This window comes from Alosa sapidissima, chromosome 5 (genome assembly GCF_018492685.1).
Source record: "Alosa sapidissima isolate fAloSap1 chromosome 5, fAloSap1.pri, whole genome shotgun sequence".
Classification (NCBI taxonomy): domain Eukaryota; kingdom Metazoa; phylum Chordata; class Actinopteri; order Clupeiformes; family Clupeidae; genus Alosa; species Alosa sapidissima.
The window spans coordinates 30,279,690-30,305,079 of NC_055961.1; the positions used below are offsets into that span (position 1 = coordinate 30,279,690).

The window sequence follows — 25,390 nt, forward strand, 5'->3', positions numbered from 1 at the left end:
TTTGTCTTTAGTGGTATCTATGGTTCAGAAAAAAAATAATCACATGACAAAGCTTCCCTGCGATGTAACAAAAGTAATTTATTCTTATGACAAAATATCAACACTGAAATGCTGCTTATGAACACCTTTCAAAAAAACATTTCTGTTTTAGTTTGCACCACGTCAAGCGACTGCCCAATGCTATTTAAACAGTTTCGGATAGACTACATTGACGTCACTGAATGACATTCTGCTAAAATTAAAACATAAATCGCATAATAGTTCCTGTCGACTATTAAAAGGCTCGCAGAGTTGTTTTCTTACAAAAAAAGACACAATATTTACATAATATTATATATATAGCACAACAACTGGAACTAAATCCTCCCATGGAAACAAGACTGGCAGCACAGTCCAAGCACGTTGACGGGGCCAACATGCACTTCCACATGTGTGAACTTCTGAGTAAAATTGATTGTTGTACTCGAATGCGTCCATGGTCTTTAATCTAGTTGTCTGAGTCCATGTCACTGTCTCCTCCGACGGAGCGGAACTCCTCACTGTCCTCTTCGTCCTCACTGAGCTGGACCTGAGTGAGGACACTTGGCCCTCTCCGGCCGCCGTCTCTCTCGTCCTCCTCTTCCTCCTCTTCGCTAACGCCGTCCTCCTCTCCGTTGCCCAGGCTGGAGTTCTGTCTCTGTCGCTGCGCCTCCATCTCATCATAGCTGCCATAGCTGAGGGGCACAAACACAACCGGCGCCGTGTGAATCACATTGCAGTGAATGAGACACAATGACACAGTTACACAAATATGAACCAGATATGATTTGACAGCTCACTGTATTTAAGATTGGGTCTGAGATTGCATATGCAGCCTGTAGGGTGTGATTAACCCTGTGAGGATTCCTCTGTGTGTGTGTGTGTGTGTGACCTGTGTTTTCTAGGCAAGCGCAGTCCAATACCAGCCTGTGAGCCAGTATATGAGATGGTCACGTTAGCAAAGACGCTAAAGCCCATTAGTGATGGCATCCGTCACGTCTCAGGTGAATGGAAGTAAGATCTACTCACTGAACAGCACTATACCAACTGTACCCAGTGTGTGTGTGTGTGTGTGTGTGTGTGTGTGTGTACACCTCTCACCTGACGTTGCTGTCCTCCATGTGGGTCTCCTCGTCAGGGCCCTCTCCCTCGTAGGACATCATGCTCTCCTCCTGGTCCAGACCCATGCCCATGCGCGCGCTCTCCTGGTGCACCCTGGACGCAGGCGGCGGCTCACGGTCCGAGTCGCTGCCGCTCTCTGACAGATGGATCGCTGAGAGTAAAGAGGAGAAAAGAGAGCCAATGGTACACCATCAAATTCCCATTTCACACACGCACACATTTTTTTTTTTTTTTAAATTTGTGTTTGTCCCCAAGTTCCTATCAGCTCAATGTTGTTTTCTGTGCCCCTGGAAATGCCTTAGAAACAAACATGTTTGTTTAGATCTATAGATAGATAGATAGATAGATACTTTATTCATCCTGAGGGAAATGTATGACATTTTATGCAGTTGAAAGGGTCTCTACAATACACTCACACACACACACACACTCGTACACTATACACAGACACATTTGCAGGGCTTAAAGCAAAGAAAATGTCTGTGTCTGAAGTTAACAAGACGTCATATATGCATATTGCCCATTTTCAATTCTAAAACAGCCCAACCCATGCCTGAATTCAGGCACAGTGCCTGAACTCTTTAAGCCCTGCATTCCCTTCCACACGCAACTCTCTGTCCTACTCACAGGAGAAAGGGTTGTCTCCCTCCTCCTCGCTGGCATCGTCCTCTCCGTCGGACATGAGGAGGTCCTGGTAGAGCACGCTGGCCTGCGGCGGTCTGCTGGAGCCTTCATCTTCGTCCTCGTACTCATCCTCGTGGCCTCGACGGTGCGGCGGCAGCAGCATCTCGTCCTCGTCCTCCTCGTCGTCGTCCAGATCGCCCTCTCCGTCCTCGGCCTGAGAGGGAGCAGGTGGGTTAGACAGAAATACACTTCACACGTACGCACTCACACACACATGTGCGCGCGCACACACACACACACACACACACACACACACACACACACTGTTGTGGGCAACGGCGCGGGAAAAGTCATGACGTACTGGGGCAGGTGTTTTGGGCTTGCCATCATCCTCTTCCTCAAAGCCTTCTATGTCCACATCAGACTCTTCCTCTCCGAGCCTGCGGCCGTGGCGACCCTGACAAACAGCACAGCTGTGTTACGACAGTGAGACGGACGACCTAACTAACAGACAGGCAGGCAGGCAGGCAGGCAGAGGGGCACTGGACTGGGGTGGACAAATGGCTGATGGAAAATGACAAGCTTAAGGCCAATCTAGGGTCCAGGTGACAAGTGTCGCTCAACAAAATATGATGTAAAAGCGACACAATTTCTGTCTGCTGGGGTGTAGTGTACATCAAAAAATTTTTGAAATGCCACAGAGGTTGCCACACACTCTGATTGGATATCAACTGAAGTTCGAGTTCTATTGTGCGTTGCCGTGGTCACTGTGTATGTCTGTTTACACGGGGACATGTAACAATGTCCAAGTTGTTATAGAAACTAGTCGACGATTTATTCAACAATTTGTTGCTGGCGCTGGACTATGAAAGCCTACAGCTCTTCGACATCTATCGGCAGCATCTATTTGTCGAGCGACACTTAGCGCCTGGACTATAAAATTGACTAGTACTGTTATTTTCAGAGAGAACTGATTTTATAGCCTAGAACACGGAGCCTTGAATCCTACAATGAGTTTGGGATGAAGTTATTTAAAAACAGATGGATGGATGGATGGATGGATGGATGGATGGCATGGTGGCTACGGACACAAATGGAGGTGGGGACTGGAGGAGAGATGGAGGTGTACCTGCACCCCTCTTTTCTCTGGCGTGGGGAGAAGCGTAGCCTCGGCTAAGAGGCTAGCGTCACCCTGCAGACTCAGAGAGGTACTGCTGTCAAACAACTCAGCAGGCTGAGGAGGACGAAGAGGTGGAGGAAGAGGAAGAGGAGGAAACACAGAGAGGAAGGGGAGAGGAGGGAGGGACCACAGGGGATGAAGAGAAGAGGAAAAGAGGGAGGAGGGGAAAAAGAGAAAGAACAATAAGACTGCAGAAAGGAGCTACAACATAGAGGTTTGACACTATAAAAGCAGAGCTTCCACAGAAGAGGACAGGACAGGACAGAACTAAGACATCCATCCGATTTCTCTAAGTGGCCCTTTCTCTCAAGACCAACACAGTAGCCCTTTAGTCGGTAGCCCTGAAAACATATCTATGCATTCCAGGAGAGCTTCATGGAGAAGATAATTGTCAAGATGTCCTTGACCTGTATGTTACTCTTTGCTCTTGAAAAGCACATGATTTCAGAGAGTAGCTGCTTACAATGAGCTGGCCCATTCGAATGCAATCTGATGCCTTAAAGCTGCAGTTGGCAAGATTTTTTTGATCATATTCACTGAAACCGACACTATGCTCCGACAGAACAACATAAATCAGCCGGTTTTAGAAAAAAACTGCACTTCTACCTCCACCTAGAGCCTTTTATTTATTTTGCAAAAATCCACAGCTCCCGGTTCTTTTGGTCCAATCAGAGCAGGGCTGTGTGAGATCCAGTGTTGGGGAAGTTACTTTTAAAAAGTAGTGTTTGCTCGTTACTCGTTACTTCTCAAAAAAGTAACCCGTTACTTTACTTAGTTACCCTCTATGGAAAGTAACTTTTTACGTTACTCGTTACTTTTACGTTACTTTTATGTTGCTCGACTTTGGGCAGAACCCAGTATCTGTTCCTAAATGTGTAGGTCTACAGAAAGTTCTACTATGGAGAACATAACAGGTATTTCTTTTGTGCTCTTTATTATAAAAAATGCCACAAACAGAGCACTTGACAAGAAAACATTGGGCTATTATAGGCTTCAACACCACCACTAAAGCCCTATGAAACAATATCAAATAACATAGCCTCGATACATCTTGGGCATATAGGTGGTCATTAAACAGGTACTCCTCCGAAATTGGTGCAATGCTAGTGCAAATCGTATCAACAGGCTGGCAGTTGAGTTAATGGCAGTGGACAAAATCAGGGCACAGTGTAGGCTACAACTAACACTCACATTCCTCCCCTTAGTTTCAACGAGTTCGAAGTAATGTGAATACTTCCATCCCTCAGAAGTTAACGTTGGCTGCATCTCGCTTGCTGTGATTGCTCTTCATTGCCACCAGCCTCTGTCACGTACCATGTGGAGCTATGATTGCACTTCATGCTACCAGCCTGTCACGTAGGCTGCTGTGTGGAGCTCGTGCCTATTGCGCAAGCGCGCAGCTGAGAAAGCAGCGTCGCTGTCAAATCTGTCCCTGGGAAAGTAACGTTGCGCCGATATGAAAAAGGAACTACGTTATGTTACCAAATTTTCAGTAGTAGCGCGTTACACTACTTTTTACTCGAAAAAGTAGTTACGTTACTGTAACTCGTTACTTTGTAACGCGTTACACACACAACACTGGTGAAATCTGACTGTCAATCACAGTCTGGTGCGCACTGACGAGCACGAACTCGATGAGAGGGTGCTCGGTGGTAGTGGGGGAGGGGCATGAGAGTTGTAAACATTCAAAAATTCAAAGTCCCCTCAATCTGTCAGACTTGCCAACTGCAGCTTTAAGTGCAGTGATGGGGATGCCAGTGGGGCTGAAATATCCCCCTTACCAAATATTGTACTCCTGAGTGTAATATTCATCTTTTCCTAGACTGTTCATGTCACGTCCTCTGTTGACAGAAATTTCCTTGTATCCCCTCATGATAACTATGACACTAAGCTGCCAAACTGAAAGGTTTGCCAAATCAAAATGGCCTTATGGGATATTGTGTTTTTAAGTATGAAAAAAACTAACTGAAACTGTAAAACAATGGCAAACTCATTGTTCTAATCTAATCCAAAGCCAAAATACAGAGGAATCACAGAAAGAACAAAAGACAGCAGAAGAAAGAACAAAAGACAGCAGTTTAAAGTGAAAGGGTTAAAGTTCAAAGTTCAGGGTTACAGACAGCTGGAAGCTACGAGACACAAGGGCCCTTTCCGAAACTAGCTACTTCACCCTCTCTCTAGACACTTACACTTTGTTTGCACGCTCACACGGAGGCTCCGCCATATTAGGGGCCCATCCGAAACCAATAACTGTTAAGTGGTAGTGTGTTATAAACCCTCCACCGCCTAGTGAAAACCGATGGTCACTTGTCGAGGGGGTGTGTAAATTAACGCAACACGTCATGGATGTGAGTAGGCCACGCCTGTAAACAAATCTGTGGTTATGTGATGACTAGCTTTCGCTAGGGAAAGTGAAGTTCGTCCCAAAGCTGTGTGTGTTATTACAACCCTACAACTCGCAATCAAGGGAACTTAATTTAGCTGCGAGGGTGTTTCCCACCCGAGTTCACTCGGTAATTGAGGAGTGGGTAGGGATTCATTTCAGAAAGGGCCAAGGGGTGTCGAAAAAGCCGTATAGGTCGTAAGGGGGTGGGAGGAGGGTTGATCTACACGCTTGCTAGTCAGCTGGGCGAGTCTTGAGAGAGCAGAGGGCTAAAGATGGCTTCTCTGCTAGAGCTTACGTGTGTGAGTGATTGTGTGTGTGTGTGTGTGTGTGTGTGTATGTATATATGTGTGTGTGTGTGTGTGTGTGTGTGTGTGTGTGTATGTATATGTGTGTATGTATATGTGTGTGTGTATGTATATGTGTGTGTGTGTGTGTGTGTGTGTGTGTGTGTGTGTGTGTGTGTGTGTCTACCTGTGGTGTGTATGGTCCTGGGGTCATGGGGTCCAAACACTCCAGATCGGCAGCGTCCAGGGCGGCCTCCTTAGCGGTGGAGATGTCCTTCTCCAACTGGGTGAGATGCTCATCATACTAAACATAAACACACACACGTTAAATGATTTCTGACACACAGCAGTCAAAGACACCAACATGCACGCGCGCACACACACACACACTCTGAGAGACTGTTCCCTTACCTCTGCCAGGGTCTGCTTGCAGACATTTACAATCTCAAGAGCAGTCTTGGTGTATGGGCTGTCGGGGCCTGAGAAATAAACATAAACAGAGGGGGTCAAACAAACACCTTCACAACAGACCAATACAATGGGTCAGCGCATGTGACCGGCAGATTCCTTCATAGGCCTCACCATTGTACTTGACACTGTTTGCGTGGACCAGGCTGACGTCAGAGAGGAAGACGTCCCGGTTTTGGTATTTATGCTTGGAAATGTTCTGAAACACACACACACACACACCCAGCACACACACACAATTACGCACAGACAAGACTGTAAGAGTAAATCCCAAGTCCAACACAATGCCATATGTAGAAACTTCCATGGAGAATAAGATAAGCAGTCAAACAATTAGCGAAAACAAGCAGAACTCCCCTCACCTTCCGAATGTTTTCCAGATCCATAGGGCTGACTATAACTTTATAGTAATCAGGAACAAACTTCTTATTAACAGGGTGTTGAAATGGCCAAGACTGGAAAAATACATAGAGACAAAACATGTTGACATTGGCAGAAAGGCTACTTACACTGGTGTAAATGTTTCAAATGAAAGACAGGGACAAAAAATAGGGACTACTATGACGATTCTCCTACAACTTCTCCTAACTTCTGAAAATGCTTGGCAACTATTCACAACAGTAAGTTGCAATGTTGTCAAGGACAATGAATCTTATCACACATTTGATAACAGTTATGACATGGGTGTGTAAAAATAACCAAGTGACGTTCGGAGAAAGCAATGGAAATGATGACTGAAAGCTTTTAGATGGGTGTGGACGAAAAAACAGAACATTTGATCACTCGTTCGTAAAAAAACAAAAAAAACAAACCAAAACAAATGTACAAGCCTTTCCTACCAATACTGGACAACAATGTTAACTCTTGGGCAGAATGGAGACTCACGTCAGGCACGTTCATCATCTTCTGTGTGACGATGTTGTCGAGGATGAAGGAGAACGCCACTTGATCGTCATCATCCAGCAGTGGATTGATAGCCTTCTCCAGTCGCACCAGACGATCCTCTTTCTACAGAAAGGGGGGGGGGGGGGGGGTGGCATAAACAAAAACAAACAAATAAAATCAAGTAAATAAAGTTGGGTCTGAACATGAAAAGCAGAGCCAGAGAGGGAAAGGGGAAGATGAGAACAGTCCAACTTTACCTCTTTAATCTTCTCTTCACACAGGTCCAACATGGACTGAGCCACCTGGGTGAGAGGGTGCTTGACTCCTGAGGACAGATACAAACGGCACAACCAGAATTAGACACTGAAAACAAACACACTGGCCCAGGCTGAAACAGGCTGTTTACAGGCCACTGTGGGAATCTATAGCACGAGGAATTGAACATCATTCCTTGTGTATATCTTGAGAGAAAGTGGAATAGAACATTATGTCCAATATTCCAATATGTGCTTTAATGTTCTGCATTATGTCCAATATTCCAATATGTGGTTTAATGTTCTGCATTATGTCCAATATTCCAATATGTGGTTTAATGTTCTGCATTATGTCCAATATTCCAATATGTGGTTTAATGTTCTGCATTTCTCATTAGTGGGTCACTTTGATACTAAAAGTATGATTCTGTGTAATGACTACTAATGATATCTACTGTCCCTGTGTATATCTGTGTGTGACTGTGTTTAGAGATAAGCAGGAATATTATGACTTTGCAGTGTTTCACTGTTCTGCATGCCGGATTGCCAGGTTGCCACTAATCAGAGTCTGATTCAGTGTAGTCCACGTGAGATGGGTTGAGCAACGCCATCTCCCGTCAGCCTGGAAGGATACTTAAACCCTATTTCCTTGTCTAGTTAGAGCAGCTGATGGATCTTTAGGTGAAGTCATGCTGTCTCTCCCTTGATGCGCATCATTGTAAATAAACTCTGTTCCTGATTTTTCATACTATTGGTCTGACTGGGTCTCTATTAAATCTATGGTATCAAAATTACCATCAATCTGAAAATACATTCCTCAATTTACAGTTCCTTAAATACAACAAGTGTGTGTGTGTGTGTGTGTGTGTGTGTGTGTGTGTGTTGGGAGTCCATCTGTACCGTTGTAGGTGGAGCTGTTCTTGACGATGAGCTCCACGCTCTCTCGGAACTCCTCCCGTGAGGGGTACATGCGCTTGCGGACGTTCTCCCGCAGCGTCTGCAGGTCCATGGGCCGCGTGATGATCTTGTAGTAATCCTTCACCAGCTTGGCATTCACCGGAGTGTGGAACGGGTATGTCTGTCAAGAGAAACAAGCCTGCTTATCCGGTGTTTACACAGTGTGTGGAGTGTGTACGCAGACTGTTATGTGTTTGTGTTTTCATGTACACACCAATGTGCCATAAATCAAACACTCACACAGCTGAAGGCTGCCATTATTTACTCAGCCCGCCTTCATGGACAGACTTGGAGACAGCAATACTAAGCTGGTAACCGCTAAGGTGAGTAAGGCAAGTCTTGTGATGGGCGGATTTTTGCTCTTCACTAAACTGCTTCTCATCCCGTACCCTGCCTTCCCATAATCTGAAACTTGAATGACCCAAAAGCACATCATCGAGCTCCACTACAACAGAGCCGGGCGAGAGGTGTTGGCCTTACGTTGGGCAGATCCCTTATGTCGTTGATGATGCCCTCCAGGACTGATGACAGCGTGACCATGGGGTCGGTGCGGCGCCGATGGATGGACTTGTGTGGCCGCTGGCAGAGGGGAAGAAAATGGGGTGTTAAAGACTCAATGGACTTCTGCTCTGAAACACAACATGCTAATGTGAAGAATGGAGCTCCAGCAAACAAAAGGGATTCTCTCTCTCTCTCTCTCTCTCTCTCTAAATACACACGCACACACCCACACACTTACATTGAGATAATCGCAGTGGACAGTAGTTCCCACGCGCCTCTTCTTCTTGGGTGGAAGTTGCTGCTTGGGGAACTTCAGCACCAGAGACTTCCTGCGGACCTCATCAGCGCTGTGGACCAGAGGACAACAATCATGACTCAGGCCTCAAACAGACTGGAGAGGTCAGTCATTCATGTTTACACAGATGGTTAGCTTACAATACCTCTCAATGAGTTGTTTTCCCAGGACTATTTTGGTGCCCTCCACCTTAATGAGCTCCTCGTTGTCGTTGTGGATGACCGTCTTTTCCAGCTCCTCCTCCTGCTCCTCCGTCATGGCGACGGGGTTGGATGGCGGAGCGTTGGTCTGGTAGTAGAGCGGGCAGAACTTATTGGTCCTCATGTGGCCAATGGCACCGCAAGCGCCACACTTCAGCTGGAGGGACAGAGAAGAAAGGTCAAAAGGTCATGAGCAGCCAATCACATTGGCTCATTTCAGGCTGCCGCTTTATCATGTCAGGGGCAGCCTGCATTTTCAGGTATAATAATAGGCAGGGCACTCATTAAAAACAATCCTGGAGGATTGGAACTGTGTTCAAGCCCAACTAAAAGGGGCAATATGGTATGAACAGAACAGCTAGACAGCATGATGCTGTGCAGTGAGTAAACCACACTGTCCGACTGACAGATTAAAAAGTCATACTAGCGACAGATGCTAACACCCATGGGTTTTAACCAACTTGGTAGCACACCTGCCTCTCCTGCTGGCACTGGGGTTCAAGTTAAGACCAGTGGGGGACGTAACAGTCCACACAACGCAAGTTACTTTCAGATCGTGTTGATCCAAATACTATATGTGAGTGGCTCCGTAAAAGCCAGTAAGCCATTGTGTGTGTATAGGGACTGAAACAAATACACTCACGGTTACCTTGAGGTCGGGCCTCTCCTTGACCTTCTTGGCCTTCTTCTCCGGCGGGCCCTTGAACTTGTCCTTCTCCTGGTTGCGCTTGAGGCGTCTCAGCTGCTCCTGGATGCGTCTCCTCTCCTTCCGCATCTCCTCGCGGTGCTGCTCGTCGAACAGCGCAAACTTACGACTGCAAACACACAGACGTACACACACACACACACACACACACACACACAGTCATAAGCAGTCAGGGGAGAGAGAGGCTCACCGGCAACTTCACAGTGGTGTAATTCATTTGAATTCAGCTCAATTGTATTGATTTCTACAGTGCCATTAACAATAGACGCCGAAGGTCAAAGGTCCCAATGTCCCAATGGCAAGAGCAAACATAAGATAACGCGTTTGTTTACTTTTAACAGGAAGAAACCTTAAGCGGAACCCCAGCTCAAAAGGAGGGGCCCCATTTGCTAGTAGAGAGATAGAAAGGGAGGGAGGGAGAGAATGAGACAAGAGAATCAAGGCCAAGCCCTAATAAAATGGGCCACAATGAGAAAAAGACTTCACTCACATGAACTCCTCGTCCTTCGTGGTGCGAATACGCGTGTACGCATCGATGACGGCGGGCTTGCGCACGGTCTCGCAGCGGACATACTCCTTGCCGTCCTCGTCGCGGAATGTGCGGTAGATCTTCAAACGCCGGCCAGTGGCCGAGGAGTTCAGGCTGGTCACTGAGGATGTGTCATCATCCTTGTGAGAGCCGGTGGACACAGCGCTGGCTGCAATACGGAGAGTATGGAAGTGGTTCAAAACAATGAACCTATAAAACCAAACTGCAAAATGCTCAAATAGGCCAAAGGGCCTTATGAAAGCACACAGATGCACACACACCCTTTCTCCAACACCACCAACATACACAAACACACATTCTGTGTCTAACACAGGTCCCTAGATCACTCTTTTTTTCACTCCACCAATAAATATACATGCACACACATATGCACATGCACACATATATACATGCACACACACACGTGCAAACACACACACACACGCGCGCACACACACACACACACACACACACACACACACGCAAACACACACACACACGCGCACACACACACACACACGCGCACACACACACACACACACACGCACACACACACACACACACACAAACGTACCTACACACACGCACACACACGCGCACGCACATACACGCGCACGCACATACACGCGCACACACGTATGCGCACACATACACACATACACACGCACACGCACACACACACACACACACACACACACACAGTGTGGCTGTGTTTCTTACACAGGCCCTTGCGACGTCCCTTGCTCTTGTCCTTGTCCCCGTCCTCGCCCATCAGCATGCGCTGCAGCTCCTTGCGCTCCTGCTCCTCCCGCTCGCGGCTCAGCTGCGAGCTCGTCTTCTTGTTCTGCAGCATGCTCTCGATGTTCTTGCCCATCTCCTCGAAGTCGCTGTCCTCCGCCGAGCTGCTGTCTGTGTCCGTCGATAACACCTCCGTCGACTCCAGAACCCTGAGGAACAAGGCCGAATAGAAATCCCAGTCCACTCATTAATGAAACAAATCACATTTAGTTCTTTTGTAGTGTCAATACTGACCATTGCAATTATTTAAACACAATTTTGGTTTTGCAATGTCACTCTGAACTAAAAAATGCATGCATTTACTCAACTAAAAAATAGTTGTCTTTTTTTAACAGTGAATTTCCAAAACACCATTGCAAAATGGAATGAAAATGTAACATTGGAATGTAAAAAATGATTAATTGCACAGCCCTAACTGATGTGGGTCCTAGAGTAGAGTGTGCTGCCTGTGTCTCTCACTTGTTCTGCAGGTCGAAGATCCTCTGGCACTCCTCTTTGTAGCGCTCCTGGTGCTCGGCCACAGAGAAGCGAGAGCCGCGGGCAAACTTGCTCATGGGCCCCTCGCCCGAGCGCGCCTGCTCCGTGGACATGGTCCTCACCACGTCGATGACCTCCCAACGGGACAGCTTCTTAATCTGTTGAGGAGTACGGGCACAAATATACATGGCTCCAACAATCCGGGTACTTTCTGTTTTTTTGACACATCTGGGCATTTTTAGGTGAAACTACCCGGAAATATTTGAATGGGGGTCTATGAGAATTTCAGTGCATTACATTTTTGAACTTTACCCAAGTGTTATATATAGCTATTTATACCGATCTAATGCTATGGCCAGCCAGCAGACAAGTTATACAAACTCTCTTCCAAGTCCTGACCGGTGTCGCTATTTTATAGCGCATTTAACATGCAGAGTGCAACCACGATAGTGTAGCATTTAATATGACAACGGCTTTGTTTATCATTACCATGGTAACTACAATAGCACTAGTGCTAGGTGTTGCAGGCTAACTCGGAGCTGAACTATGCCATGTAATCACAGCTCCTAGTTTGCAAAGTTTCATTCATTCCTTCATTATTAGATTAGACATATTTAACATCGGACATCAACTGACTTTAGCTAGCATGACTGACTGACTTTAGCTAACAAAGTGTTTGCCGCAGACGTAAACAAATTTAGACGTCGGGTCCCACAGCCTCCCATCGGGATTCTCTCTCCTGATTGGAGCCACAAACACCTTCTTTTCCCTTCCCTTTCTTTTTGTGGCAACATACTAAACCGCAAATCCTTATTTTTGTTGTTGTTGTTGCAAAATACAACACAGCAGCTTTTAGGCATGGTGCCTGCTCATTGAAGTAGCCTACTGTTCTGTCAAAAGTAATAGCAAAGTGCCTACTTCCTTCACCTAAAAAAGGGCGTGGACGTTCTGGGACTCATTAGCATATTGCTGGTGACGAGACGTTGGAGCCATGAATGTGATTAGAATGTTCGCGAACTGAGAGTTCCGCATTATGATGCCACAATTACCCTCAGAGATTTTCCCCATAGACTGTATAAAGAACACTGAAACTATAGATTGTTTGTGTAGAATTCTAGAAGAAAAATAATTCACTTCTCAACAGGTTTCTGCCAACACACCAAACACAGCCAGGGCCACAGTGGTCAAGAGATGTGCTGGGAGCCTGTTTTAGCGTGTTTTTTTTTCTTTTTTTTTTCTTAGCGCTGTTTTTATTTCTGGGAAGTCTGTGCGTGTGATGATGAGGACATACCTCTTCCTCTGGAACGCCAAACTTGCGGAGCAGCTGTTTGGCGTTCTTCAGGGACAGGCGTCGGAGATCGGCGTCTGTGCCGGTCACAGTCTTCTTTACGGGCTGAAGCTCGCGGTCGTCCTGGGTGGAGGACATCAGCTGTCAGAGATTATGGGAAAGATTCTGTGTAAGGTCTGTTCAGGAAACACACTTCATGAACCGCCAGAGGAAACCTTTAAATCCTCAATATGCAGTTTATATCACAGAGAATCACACCAAGTTATTTTGAAATTTTAAGTATATTTCTTTGTTTTTTTGCCCTTATTCAGAGAGATGGGGTGGGATTGGGATATGACTGCGGGTCAGATTCGAACCTGGGTCCCCCAAACCCATACGTGGTAGGGACGCCGCAGCTGCTCCCCCCAACAATGCGTTCTGCCCATTTTAATTATTCTTTCATCAACTTTTTGGTTTGGATTTTTTTTTTGTTTACTATAAGTTCACTTTCAACACAGCACATAACAGACAGCAGGGCAGAGAGAGGCAAACCTTCTGCTGGGTGGGTTTGTTGGGGATTTTGACGTAGGAGAAGCCCTCTCCACAGCCCGTGGGGTCAGCCACCCCGGCCACCTCCAGCAGGCACTTCCCCTTCATGGCGGCGATGAAAGCGCGTGTGGTGTTCCAGGGGGCAGTCCGCACCTACAGAGAGACACAACAGGGCTTTGGGTTACGTACCTACAGGGATTTGCGCTAAAAACAAAGGATTTCGTTGTAACTATAAATCACCATGTTTATGATTTGTAACTTTTAATAGAATTAAATGACATGAAAATATTACACGTTTCATCTCTGTGCCCAATTACAGAGCTGAAGACTCAGACCCAACTGATATGTGATGACTCAAGATTTGCAGAAAATGTTGATGTGTAACATTGTAATTACCTTCAAAAGCTATCACAACTGATTTTTTTTCTGATTTTTTTTTTTTAAATCATATCACCACTCATCTCAACAACTGAATAACTGTCATTTTTGTATGTCATGACATATGTTACTGTTCTTTTTTATTTCTCTTTTATCACTCATCAAGACAGGTAGTCATACTCATCAAGTCATCAATCACTGACAATAATACCTTACTAACAGGTAGCTAATTCTACAGGTCTAACACGGTAATATATCAGTTAAATATGACTTAAGCCTCTGGGACTTACTTCATCATCAATCTTCATTTGGAAGTCTTCTTCATTCTCCTCCTCAGGGGCGAAGAAGGATTTCTCTCCATAGCCCGCATCCTGTGGGGCACATGGACAATTTCTGGTTGTGTGACATTTTTCAAATGTATGCCCAGAGATAGAAATTGTGCTTGTGCACATGGTGTGTGTGTGTGAGAGAGTATGTGTGACACTGTATGTGATTTATTAATGTAATAAGTGGAAGTGTGTGTGTGTAGGCATGTAGGTAGAGAGAGAGAGAGAGAGAGAGAGAGAGAGAGAGAGAGAGAGAGAGAGAGAGAGAGACAAAGAGAGAGAGGGGAAGACAGAGAGAGAGGGGAAGACAGAGAGAGAGAGAGAGAGAGAGAGAGAGAGAGAGACAAAGAGAGAGAGGGGAAGACAGAGAGAGAGAGAGAGAGAGAGGGGAAGACAGAGAAAGAAAGAAAGAAAGAAAGTAAGAGTTTAAATATGTTGTATGTGAGTGCTGCATATGTTGGTGTGTGATTTTGGCATGTGTAAGTGTGTGTAAATATGGTTTGTGAATATGTTGTGTATATTGTGTAAATATGGCATATGTGTGTGTGGTATGTGTTAGTACCGTCCGTCCGTGTGTGTGTGTGTGTGTGTGGTATACAGCATGTATGGTATCTGAATATGGTATATCTGTCTACTGTAACGTATACTGTATGACAGTGTGTGTGTGTGTGTGTGTGTGTGTGTGTGTGTGTGTGTGTGTGTGTGTGTGTGTGTGTATATATATTGACCTTGAGTCTCTGCTCTGCTACCAGCATGCTGTAGTAGGCGCAGCACTGCTCTGGGGACACCATGGCCCTGATCTCCTCCTCCGTGGGCAACCGGAAGTCAGGCTTCACCACCCACCAGTTGGAGTCCATCCCTGCCAGAGGCCAAGACAGTGATACAACCAGGAAGAAAACAGGACAAGGCTGTGTGCATACTCCAACGGGCACAGAACAAGGGAAACCATGGCATCCTGTTTATTTTGGAGGGCTATTTCTTTCTCTCACTCTTTCTTTTTTCTTCTTTAGAAGGTTCTGAGATCAGAGATCTTCAGTCTCTTCCTCCAGGCTACGTGTCCCTAGCCACAGCCTTCACACACACACACACACACACACACACACACACACCACCTCCTTCCTGAGCCAGTCAGTGTGACCGGCCAGCAACATGGCTAGTCTCCAGTCTGCGGGACTTCACCCTTCACTACATCCTCTTCCTCCTCTCCCTCTCCCTCTCTTTCTCTCTCTCTTACCTTCCCTGCCTGAGCCTCTCTCTCTCTCCTGACACCTGGCTGGCAAAGACAAAGCAGCAGACATTTCACCAACATGTCACTTCACTGAATGATTAAAGAGAGCAGCTTGTTTTGAGTGTGTGTGTGTGTGTGTGTGTGTGTGTGTGTGTGTGTGTGTGTGTGTGTGTGTGTGTGTGTGTGTGTGTGTGTGTGTGTGTGTGTGTGTGTGTGTGTGTGTGTGTGTGTGTACCTGTGCGTTTGAAGTCAGCACAGAGTTTGAGGCGTTTGCGAATGCTGCTCTCAGAGTGCGAGGGGAAAGCCTTCTTGATGTCCTCCATACGGATACGCCGTGGACGGTCCTTACTCTTCCAGAACAATCTGTAAATGAACACCTGAAAACCCACCACAAGCACAGAACACACAAGTTACAATGAGCAAGCACAAAACAACATCATAAATAGAAAAGAATTTTAGAAAACTACGGGGTGAACCTCCCACGCACAAGGAAGCTTGCGTGTGTGTGTGTGTGTGTGTGTGTGTGTGTGTGTGTGTGTGTGTGTGTGTGTGAGTGAGTGAAGGAGAGAGAGTGAGTGTGAGTGAAAGTGTGTGTGTGTCTTACCTGCAGGAAGTCCCTGATGTGTGTGTTTGCTCGTTTGGAGTTGGGGCCGGGCACTTCGTAGAGAGGGCACTCCTGTCCCACCACAAACATGTCCACCAGCTCTCTGATGTAGTAGCCCTGCCGCGTCCGGATAATGAGGAAGTCTGTCTCTGGCATCTTATGAAGGTAGATGGGAGCTCGGAACAAATTGTTCTCAAATGCCTGGAAGGTAAACACGTACACACAACATCCGGCAAATAGTTAGCTAGATACCTATTGCATTGTCTCAGTATGTATGTGAATGAGTGAGTGAGTGAGAGAAAGAGAGAAGAGGCAGAGTAAGATTTGGGAAAGGATGAGGGCGAGACGAAGAGAGACAGACAAAGGCAGGGATGAAAACAGACAGACTGTGTGTGTGTGTGTGTGTGTGTGTGTGTGTGTCTGTGGATGTGAAAGAGAGAGCAAGAGAAAGGGAGGGAGAGAGAGGGAGGGAAGGGGAAAGAGAGATGTACCTGTAGAAGCTGACCAGGGTGCAGCGAACCCAGGAATGGTGATGTGTGGCAGTACACAGTCTCTCCATATTTAGAGTCTGGAGCGCCTGGATCCTTACCTGGTTTCTGTAGGTTAGGAAAATACACACACATCATTTCAGTAAGTCAAACTGCCCTCAGACTGCTACATTTAAATATTTAAATTCCATTTCAGTTTATTTAGAGCCTCATGGAAATTAAGATTCAACTTCAGAGGATCGTGTCCTTCTCTGTATGGCGTGACTGAACACACTTACTCTCTTGTAGTAGTTCTTGATCTTGGTTGCCATGCCGACTTGCATGATGAGGGGCGGGTACTCCTCGCTGTACTCTGCAAGGATGAGATCTCCATCCTTGCCCGTGAGGTCCTGCGCCGTGCGCATGAAGAACATGTCTCCTCCACCCGAGGCCTGTCTCTCCTGCTCCCGCATCTATGACGCACAGGAACACATCCACCATGTTAGCGTCTCAAAGGCTTCTCATACACACAAGCCACCCACAAACAGGGTTCTCACTCCAAGTCAAATGTAAAATTCCATGACTTTTCCCTGACAAAAAAACAGAATTTCTACGACATATAATGAATGGTACAATATACTGATCAAAAGATTTCAGAGCAGCCCTGTAGCGTTGAAAGATGAATAAATGGGCATTGAAAAAACAAAGTTGGACTAACCACAACCACTCAAGGCAGCAGTGAAGCTAATAACCAGATAAACACAAATTCTGTGTGGAAATATATTTGTATTAATGTATTTTGGCAAGTACATTTTAAACTTTGCCCCAAATTTGATACAATTTCTTGACTTTCCATGTCTGGAATAGAGTTTATCAAAATTCCATGATATTCCAGAAATTCAATGACCCGTGGGAACCCTGCACACATATGTAAACCATTGTTGCATGCTGCAAGCCACTGGAAATAATGGGATTCAGAATGCAGCAGTGGCGTGGTGGCGTTGTACCTGAAGGCCTCATAAGCCCTCTCACACACCTTGGCACATACACTGGTCCGAGCTTACTCTCGTGCACACACACACCCACATCCACACCCCCACACACCCAGACACACACACCTTGGCCTTCTTCTTGATGTGCTTGAGCAGCGGCTGGGATGGGTGCGGGCCGGGCTGAGACAGCGCTCCAAACGAGTACTTCTTGAGCGAGGGTCGGTGGAACATGCGCAGCTTCATGGGACCCATGTGCGTGGGGAAGAACGGCTGCCTCAGCTCCACCGCAGGGATGGAGTGCTACAGGGAGAGAGAGAGAGAGAGAGAGAGAGAGAGAGAGAGAGAGAGAGAGAGAGAGAGAAAAAGATACCTTGAGTATCCACTTCAAAAGATTCAGTGTATTTTTTTCTATTCCATAAAAGCTTTTCATAAAGTTGTAGTGCTAACCTGGATGATGTTGCCTCCGAAGGTGCCCCTGAGCCCCTGCTGTTTGGGGTAGTAGAACTCATCATTGGACAGGTTCCAGGGATCCTTCACCTCCGGTTGAGACATGTTCTGAATAAGGGAGAGAGAGGGGGAAAAAGCAAGGAGTGAAAAATAATTCTTAGACAAATCTGTTCCAGATGTACAGTACAGTCTGCACTCTGTTTACATCCTCATCTACAATGCAGAGGGTAGAGAACACATTTTCTGCAGAGATGGTTGAAGTTAATATATGGGAGACATAATTCAATGAATAAATAAATAAACAATGTATTGCAGAATCTAAATGTTGTTGTAAAATGTGAAGAATCACAATAATATGATATTGTGGCCCAAATATTGTGATAGCATCATTATATGACCTCCTGCCCGTACTACAATCTGATCCACGATGCCCTCTCAGCCAATAACAGACCTGCTGTGGCTCCTCCTTGATGACGCCGGTCTTTCCCAGCAGGATGCGGCTCTTCTTCAGGGCCGTCTCTTTCTTGTTCTCCTTGGAGGGCGAGTGGGATGTCCTTTCCTCCTTCTCATCTGGGATTTCTGAAAAAAACAAAAAAAAAAAACAATACAAAAAAAACAACATGAATAAACCAACAAAGACTACAACCTATAAAGAGAAAAATATTCAGGAAAAGGCACACTCATCTATTATAATTTATTAATTTACATCTACACCGTCTGGCACAAGGGGCTTCCCGGATAACTCTTTCATATAATATGATACTAAATAGATAGATAGATACTGTATTGATCCCCAATGGAAAATTCAAGAATACTAATACTACTGTAATGTTCTTATGTTCGATTGCTTCGAGATGCTACTGTACCTAGGATGATGTTCTCATCGTTTGGGTCCAGAGTGAGCACGGGGGGACACAGCATGTGGTCCATGTTCTGGTCATCCCATATGATGTTGTCCTCCCAGCGTCCATACACCAGCTCCTCATTATCGATGGGGAAGATGGAGAACCACGGCGCATCATCCTCATGGGACACTGGCACGAGACAAAACAGGGCAGCCATTACTCAGTTATCAGAACAACAGAGAATTGAGAATTGAAATTCTGGTAATATAGTACTATAATAAAGTACTATATTACCAGTACTATAATAAAGCTGTTTACATTAGGTAGCTATTCCAAAAAGTCACACGCAAATACCTTGATGGTCTTGGTTATGTTTGTCTCTCTTGGACCCTGAGATAGAGGGGGCTTTGGGCATGGGAGGTGGGGTTGGCGGAACCAACTGAGAGATGCTCCTTGTAAGACCTGTAATGGCAGCACGCGCACACACACGCACGCATGCACACGCGCGCGCACACACACACACACACACACACACACACACACACACACACACACACACACACACACACACACACACACACACACACACACACACACACACACACACACACACACACACTTCAGGTCAAAAGAATGGCCAATTGATTTGTGAAGTGTACAGTGGAACTAGCCAGTCCTAGAGCACGGCTTCAGACCACATGGTTTAACATAGAGGATGCTGAACTACAACATGAGAGCACCTCACCTTGCTGGGCATTGTATGCATTAGCATTGCGGGTCATGCTGGAGGGCAGCCACCCTGCCAGGCTCGCTCGCTGGGTCTTAGTGCCCTTGTGCTTCACATCCTCCCCGTTCCAGATGATGTCATCCTCCCACTGCAGCTGAGTGACCATGAGGAAGAGCTCGTCTTCCAAATTTTGCCTCTCCTGCTCCTCCTCATTCAGCTCCTGTCAACAGCAGAACACACACATGGTTATTCGGTGATCCACATCGACCCACTCAGTGCTTATAGCATCATATTGCCACATATTTCTATCTATGCATATTGACTCAACAAATGTGTCACAGATGTTTTCAAATCGGTATTGTTCTGCAAAAATAAAAGGATATTTGCGAACCCTTGAACTAGATCTCAGGTCTCATCTCTAAATGGCCTGCAAGTCCATTTCAAATTGCTGATTTGAGATACATCTTTAGAAAATATACAAATAAGGCACCTCTGACAAAAATGTATCAAATTAAAAGAATAATTTTGCTACTGTGCCACATACAGGGAGATATAGAGGGAGAGGCAAGATAACAACATGGGTGTGACAGCAAGAGAGACAAAAGGATAACTGAGGATCCCTTCACATCTGTATTTTCTATCATGATGCATGATGCAAAATGACAAAAAGGCAGCTCCAAAAGACGTCTCCAAACATTCATCAGTTAAGTTAGATTTATCACACTAAGAGGGTTTCAGACCTCATTCTGTGACTCAGGTGTGGTAGCAAGTGCAGGTGGAGGTGGAGGAGGAGGTGGAGGTGCAGGAGCAGGTGTGGGCTGCGCCTCCTCTGGTCCCTCCTCTTTGAGCTTGAAGCCATAATGGAAGCCGCTGCCATCCTCCGGCACCCCCAGCATGTCGTACCAGAGCTGCGCCGGACCGTACCGCCACTCGGCCACCTTCGGCCGCGACTCGGTCACCTTATCGCCCTCGCCGGACGTCTGCGAGAACTTGGACTCCACTGGAGCCATCATTGTGATCTGGAGCGCAGGCAAACAAAAAGAGATGAAGAAGGAAAATCAGACAGAATATCAGGAAGCTTATATATGTCAAACAATTGTTTGACTCCAGTATAAAGACACATATATCAATGAATGGGTACTGCCAGTGTAACGGTAATCAGCTGGTACGATATCTGATGTAGGAACAGAAATTTGTCTAGAGATTGTTTGAATGAAGTCTCAATCAGCCAGGAGTAGAGTCAGAAATCTCAGAGAGCTTTATTCACGAATATCCGGAGACCTACGTCGTGTTGCTAACAGACGCAGTCTGATGTTACAAACAAGGAAACACAATTTATACCCCCCTGATCTCCATTAATGGTACCGCAAACCTGTTTACGACTTTGTTACCCAAGAGTTAACCATACAGTGGGGAGAATAAGTATTTGAACCCATGCTAAAGTTGACTAAAAAGAGGAATATAAAATAATCTGTTAGAAATTGATCTTAATGCCTTAATTAAAAAAAATGATTAAAAATCCAACCCGAACACCAATATTAGTGAATGAAGAATGTATTTTTAGCATAGGTTCAAATACTTATTCTCCCCACTGTATCTATAAGGTTGATAACGACCAACATCTATGGAATCCAGTCAAGATTGACCCCAAGACAGTAAATAAGGTCTTGGGTGCCAGCCCGCCGGAGCATGGCTTACACAGACTCCTTCGAAGACACACACACACAGCATGTCGCACCCACACACACAGCATGGCTGCACAAACACCTTGAACATGGCATTCCACAGATGTTACCTCATAAATCTCTTCTTCACTTTCTGCTTACAGCAGCGTCTCTTTCTTCAACATGTGCACAGACCATACCAAAAGAGTAAATGGTTGAATATACTGTAGCACACACATATATGGTGAAAACCCATAAAAATGTCTTACTACACTGCACAGTATGTGCGTAAAGTGAATCTTCCTCCTGACGCCTTAAAAGGCATGCTAGTAAGAGATGCTAGTAGCAACCATGGGTGCTAGCACGCTCGCCTCAAAATCTGCAGTGCTGTATATTGTGGGTTCGTGTGCAGGGCTGAGCTGCATGGTCAGTCAAACACAACGCAGTAACAATATGGCATCCTTAAAAGTGCATCCAATCAAGTTCAAGACCACTTGCTGGCTTACAAAACCTCATGCAATTACTCATATATAGGATCTAGGAAGTGCATGCCTGCATGGTAGCATTCTAGTCTCCAGACTTGGGAGAAACTTGTTCAAATCATGCAAAGCCCCATCAACTGTGCTACTAGCATGTGAGAAAAGAGTCTGCGGCCGCGTGTTCTGACCTCGTCATCGGACAGGCACTGTTCGGGAGGTGGCGGTGGGGCATACTCGTAGTTCCAGCTGGGCTTCTTCTCGCACTCAGGAGCCTCGCCCTCGGGTGGGGGCGTGCCGGGCTGCGGCTCTCGCTGCTTCCTCTTCCTCTTCCTGCGGGCGCTACGCCACACGGATGTGGTGTTCTTGCCTGGGCCAAAGAGCCGCAAGAACCTCAGCACCTGTAACAGGGCCAATAACAAAGGAATCATATACAAGAGGAAAAAAAGAGTTTGGTGTCCATGGTGATGACCTTGTATTTTTGAGCATTATTGTCCAGGGGAGGGCAGTGGAATCTCATTAGTGTCAATAACATTTGATTGCATCCAAATACTACTACAAAACTAGATCATCTACCAGTTAGAAAGCTCTTATTCCCTTAGGTTAATTGCTGAGACACCAGACATGAAAACTAATGACTGTGTATATTTACATTAGTGTTTACTGTACACATACTTGGCCAATAAAGCATGATTCTGACTCTGATTCTAATGTTAACACCACTATATAACCGCCCTAAGACTACAACCCTGTGGACTGACCTTTCCAGGTCTGAACACTGGGAAGAGCTCTGTGACACCGGGCAGGGCCTTGGCCGCATCCTTCTGCATGATGCCGGCCAGGGGCAGTGAGAGAATAGCAGGGCCGCCCCCTCCGGGGCCCTGCGAGGGCCGGTCAGCCTCCGACTCAGAGTCCGACGAGCTGCTGAAGTCCACCTTCTCCACAGCGGAGGATGGAGCGATGATGGAGGGGAGGATGATGCCGTCCCCTTCATCCCCAACTACTGAGAGGAAGAAAAAAAGATGTGGAGAGGGATGGGAAAGAAGGAGGGAAACAAGTCAGTGGAAGAAAACACAGGAGCACAACCTAAATTGCGGAACAAATCAAACACCCATCCTGTTCCCTAAGCATTTTTATTCCTCAGTTACCACTGGTGGTTTGGCTTGGAAGCTCATCTTTCTTCCCTGGTGTAGGTAGGCTTGGTGGTGGAGGAGGGGGCATCAACTTGGCGTCAATGTCTTCACAGTCTGCATCGTAGTCATCCTCATCATCTGAGAGCAGGAGGTACAGGTATCAATGCAGGCACGTGGCAGCGGATTCAGCATGTAAGTGGGATGCGTTATGAGTAAGTGACATACCATTTGCCCTGCCAGGATGTAGGCTTCCCATGGCTTGTCTGTATTTCCTTGTTTCATCCTCCGCGACTTCACTGATGTCAGAGTAGTCCACCGCATCTTCTGTGCTTTTCACCCAACCTGCAGAAATTACCAGACAGGCAGACAGACAGACATCACTGTTAATTCTGTTTTCTGTGCTCTGTTCTTCAGAGGCTAGGATGCGGACGCAGCTCTTCTCTTCCCCTCACCTTCAGAGTCGGTTCCTGCCTGTTCTTTCTCATCATCGCGGTCTTCGTCCTCCTCACTGGCAGTGATCTCTGTGATGAGCGAGCCCAGACCCAGTGATCCCAACCCTGCCAAGTGCTTCTTGGACTCCTGAGTAACATCAACAAAATCAGATCAATATTAACTGATAGATACTTACAGGTGTAGGAACAGAAATTTGTCTAGAGATTGTTTGAGAAATGAAGTCTCAGTCGAGAGTCAGTAGAGTCAGAAATCTCAGAGAGCTTTATTCACGAATATCCGGAGACCTACGTCGTGTTGCCAACAGACGCAGTCTGCTGTTACAAACAAGGAAACACAATTTATACCCCCCTGACAAGTCAGACAAGACATGACATCTCCATTAATGGTACGCAAACCTGTTTACGACTTAGTTACCCAAGAGTTAACCATATCTATAAGGTTGTATCCCATAACGACTGACATCTATGGAATCCAGTCAAGATTGACCAAGACAGTAAATAAGGTCTTGGGCGCCAGCCCAAAGGAGCAGGGCTTACACAGACTCCTTCGAACACACACACACACACACAGCATAGCTGCGCAAACACCTTGAACATGGCATTCCACAGATGTTACCTCATAAATCTCTCCTTCACTTTCTGCTTACAGCAGTGTCTCTTTCTTCAACATGTGCACAGACCATACCAAAGAGTAAATTGTTATAATATGTAATATGGTGAACACCCTTAAGGCCAAAATGTCTTACTACACAGGTAATAATAATACTTTACAAAGTAATGTCAGCGTGAAAAATATGTATCGTCTCATCCCCTGCCCACACCCCTTCTATACAACATACATCCTTCCTCTGTCTCTTGTTCACATTATTGTAAAGTTACCGTGTCGAGCACGCTGTCACCCTCCAGCTGTCCATCCTCGTTGATATTGCCAAACAGAAAGCCCGTGAGAGAGAATGGGCGACCATGCTCCTCGTCACTGTCCGAATCCGACATTCTGAACGACAGTTTAAGGGCTAATCAACACATAGATACTGACATATTTCTCATAAATACATGGCAGACATGAGATATTTTTAGCTTTAAACCAATACGTCCATCATGTAAACAAATGCGGTTATTGGCCAATTTTGGGTACAGCATATATCCTAAATAATGCAGCTTGATGACAGGGAAATTGCAAATAAAAAAAACGTGCACTGGAATATTTACTTTGACACTAGAAACACAATTGTAATGTTAGTGGATGAACGACAGCTAGCTCACGTTAGCTAAACATAACAGCTAACGTTAGCTGTCGACCAAAGCATGATGTAAACAAAACTTAATGAGATCGATTATAAAGAATATTTCACTCTACCAACCGAGGGCAATGACAGACTAACCTAGAAGCTATACAATAAATATTCATCATACTCGCAGGAGAGAAAAACAAATGCCTGCTGTCCTGTTCTGCGCACAAAACAGATTCTTGTACAGCACTACATTTGGTTAACGTGCAATGGCATGATTTATCCTTGCTTTCTGTTCATGCTGGTCATTTCAAACTAGAGAGAAATCCTTAATTGTTTCATAAATGTACACAAAAGTAAAAGAGATGACTCTTACATGTTTACTTGTTTCCTCGAAGAGAGCAGTACGGCCTGGAAATCCGCGGGTTAACGTTAGCTAGCCTAGCTAGCTAGTTGTCGTTGCATTGGATCTTTTAGTTGGACGACTAGTTTGCAACCACCACCCCTAAAATAATTATTGTATCCTTTTTATATGATCAGTAACGTTATGGGTGACTACGCCATGTCATTTTGCACTTAGAGATCCCTGTCTGAATCGCTCCTGAGTCTGGTTTTACCATAGGGGTTTGGGTTTTACCAGAGAATGTCTAATAGACGGGCTCTGGTTTTACGATTTTACGATGGCTTCCACGCACATCCGTCGCTTGTGTGACGTAAAACGGCACATACTGCAGCCTGCTGCAGCTATGATGGACAACAGCGCTTTTGCAGCGAGGTGGTGTAATTTGTATCATACTGCATGCCTTCATTGTCATTTAATGATATGAATTACAATAGTTAAAAATAAATGTACATTCCACCAATACAATTTTTTGATTAGTAAACATAGGCCTACATAGGCCTACCTACAGACATAAAAAGC

At 45.7% G+C, this 25,390-nt stretch overlaps 1 protein-coding gene across 10 annotated transcripts; it reads right to left on the reverse strand.

Annotated features, from left to right (window-relative positions):
• Positions 1-58: 58 nt before the first annotated feature.
• On the reverse strand, positions 59-25,153 carry taf1 (TAF1 RNA polymerase II, TATA box binding protein (TBP)-associated factor). 10 transcript variants are annotated; one of them, XM_042093863.1, is made up of 42 exons: positions 24,845-25,152; positions 24,119-24,233; positions 23,240-23,366; positions 23,013-23,129; positions 22,803-22,925; positions 22,416-22,657; positions 21,846-22,055; positions 20,255-20,533; positions 19,533-19,734; positions 19,142-19,249; positions 18,809-18,976; positions 18,394-18,521; positions 17,943-18,050; positions 17,622-17,795; positions 16,803-16,976; positions 16,528-16,632; positions 16,037-16,237; positions 15,668-15,809; positions 15,439-15,477; positions 14,933-15,063; positions 14,169-14,249; positions 13,504-13,653; positions 12,976-13,113; positions 11,667-11,842; positions 11,130-11,356; positions 10,371-10,578; positions 9,824-9,989; positions 9,120-9,331; positions 8,918-9,026; positions 8,659-8,757; positions 8,122-8,299; positions 7,225-7,292; positions 6,968-7,090; positions 6,445-6,537; positions 6,197-6,281; positions 6,026-6,093; positions 5,802-5,918; positions 2,894-2,998; positions 2,126-2,221; positions 1,768-1,978; positions 1,120-1,291; positions 59-713 (listed from the first exon to the last, which is right to left on the reverse strand). In XM_042093863.1, exons 2-42 carry the CDS (start codon positions 24,230-24,232, stop codon positions 488-490), a joined length of 6,000 nt encoding a protein of 1,999 aa, XP_041949797.1. In that variant the 5' UTR covers position 24,233; positions 24,845-25,152; the 3' UTR covers positions 59-487. The 10 variants fall into 10 exon arrangements, with proteins under 10 accessions (XP_041949797.1, XP_041949805.1, XP_041949806.1 ...); XM_042093871.1 differs by lacking the exon at positions 15,439-15,477 and having other exon boundaries at positions 9,818-9,989; positions 12,976-13,095; positions 22,416-22,654; positions 24,845-25,153; XM_042093872.1 differs by lacking the exon at positions 15,439-15,477 and having other exon boundaries at positions 12,976-13,095; positions 22,416-22,654.
• Between the last annotated feature and the right edge of the window lie 237 nt (positions 25,154-25,390).

Coding starts and splice junctions, on each gene's coding strand:
- taf1 (XM_042093863.1), bottom strand. CDS start 24,232: ATGTCGGATTCGGACAGTGACGAGGAGCATGGTCGCCCATTCTCTCTC. Junction 16,977..17,621: donor ACATCAAGAAGAAGGCCAAG/GTGTGTGTGTCT, acceptor TGTGCGTCATAG/ATGCGGGAGCAGGAGAGACA. Junction 7,091..7,224: donor GTGAAGAGAAGATTAAAGAG/GTAAAGTTGGAC, acceptor CCCTTTCTGTAG/AAAGAGGATCGTCTGGTGCG.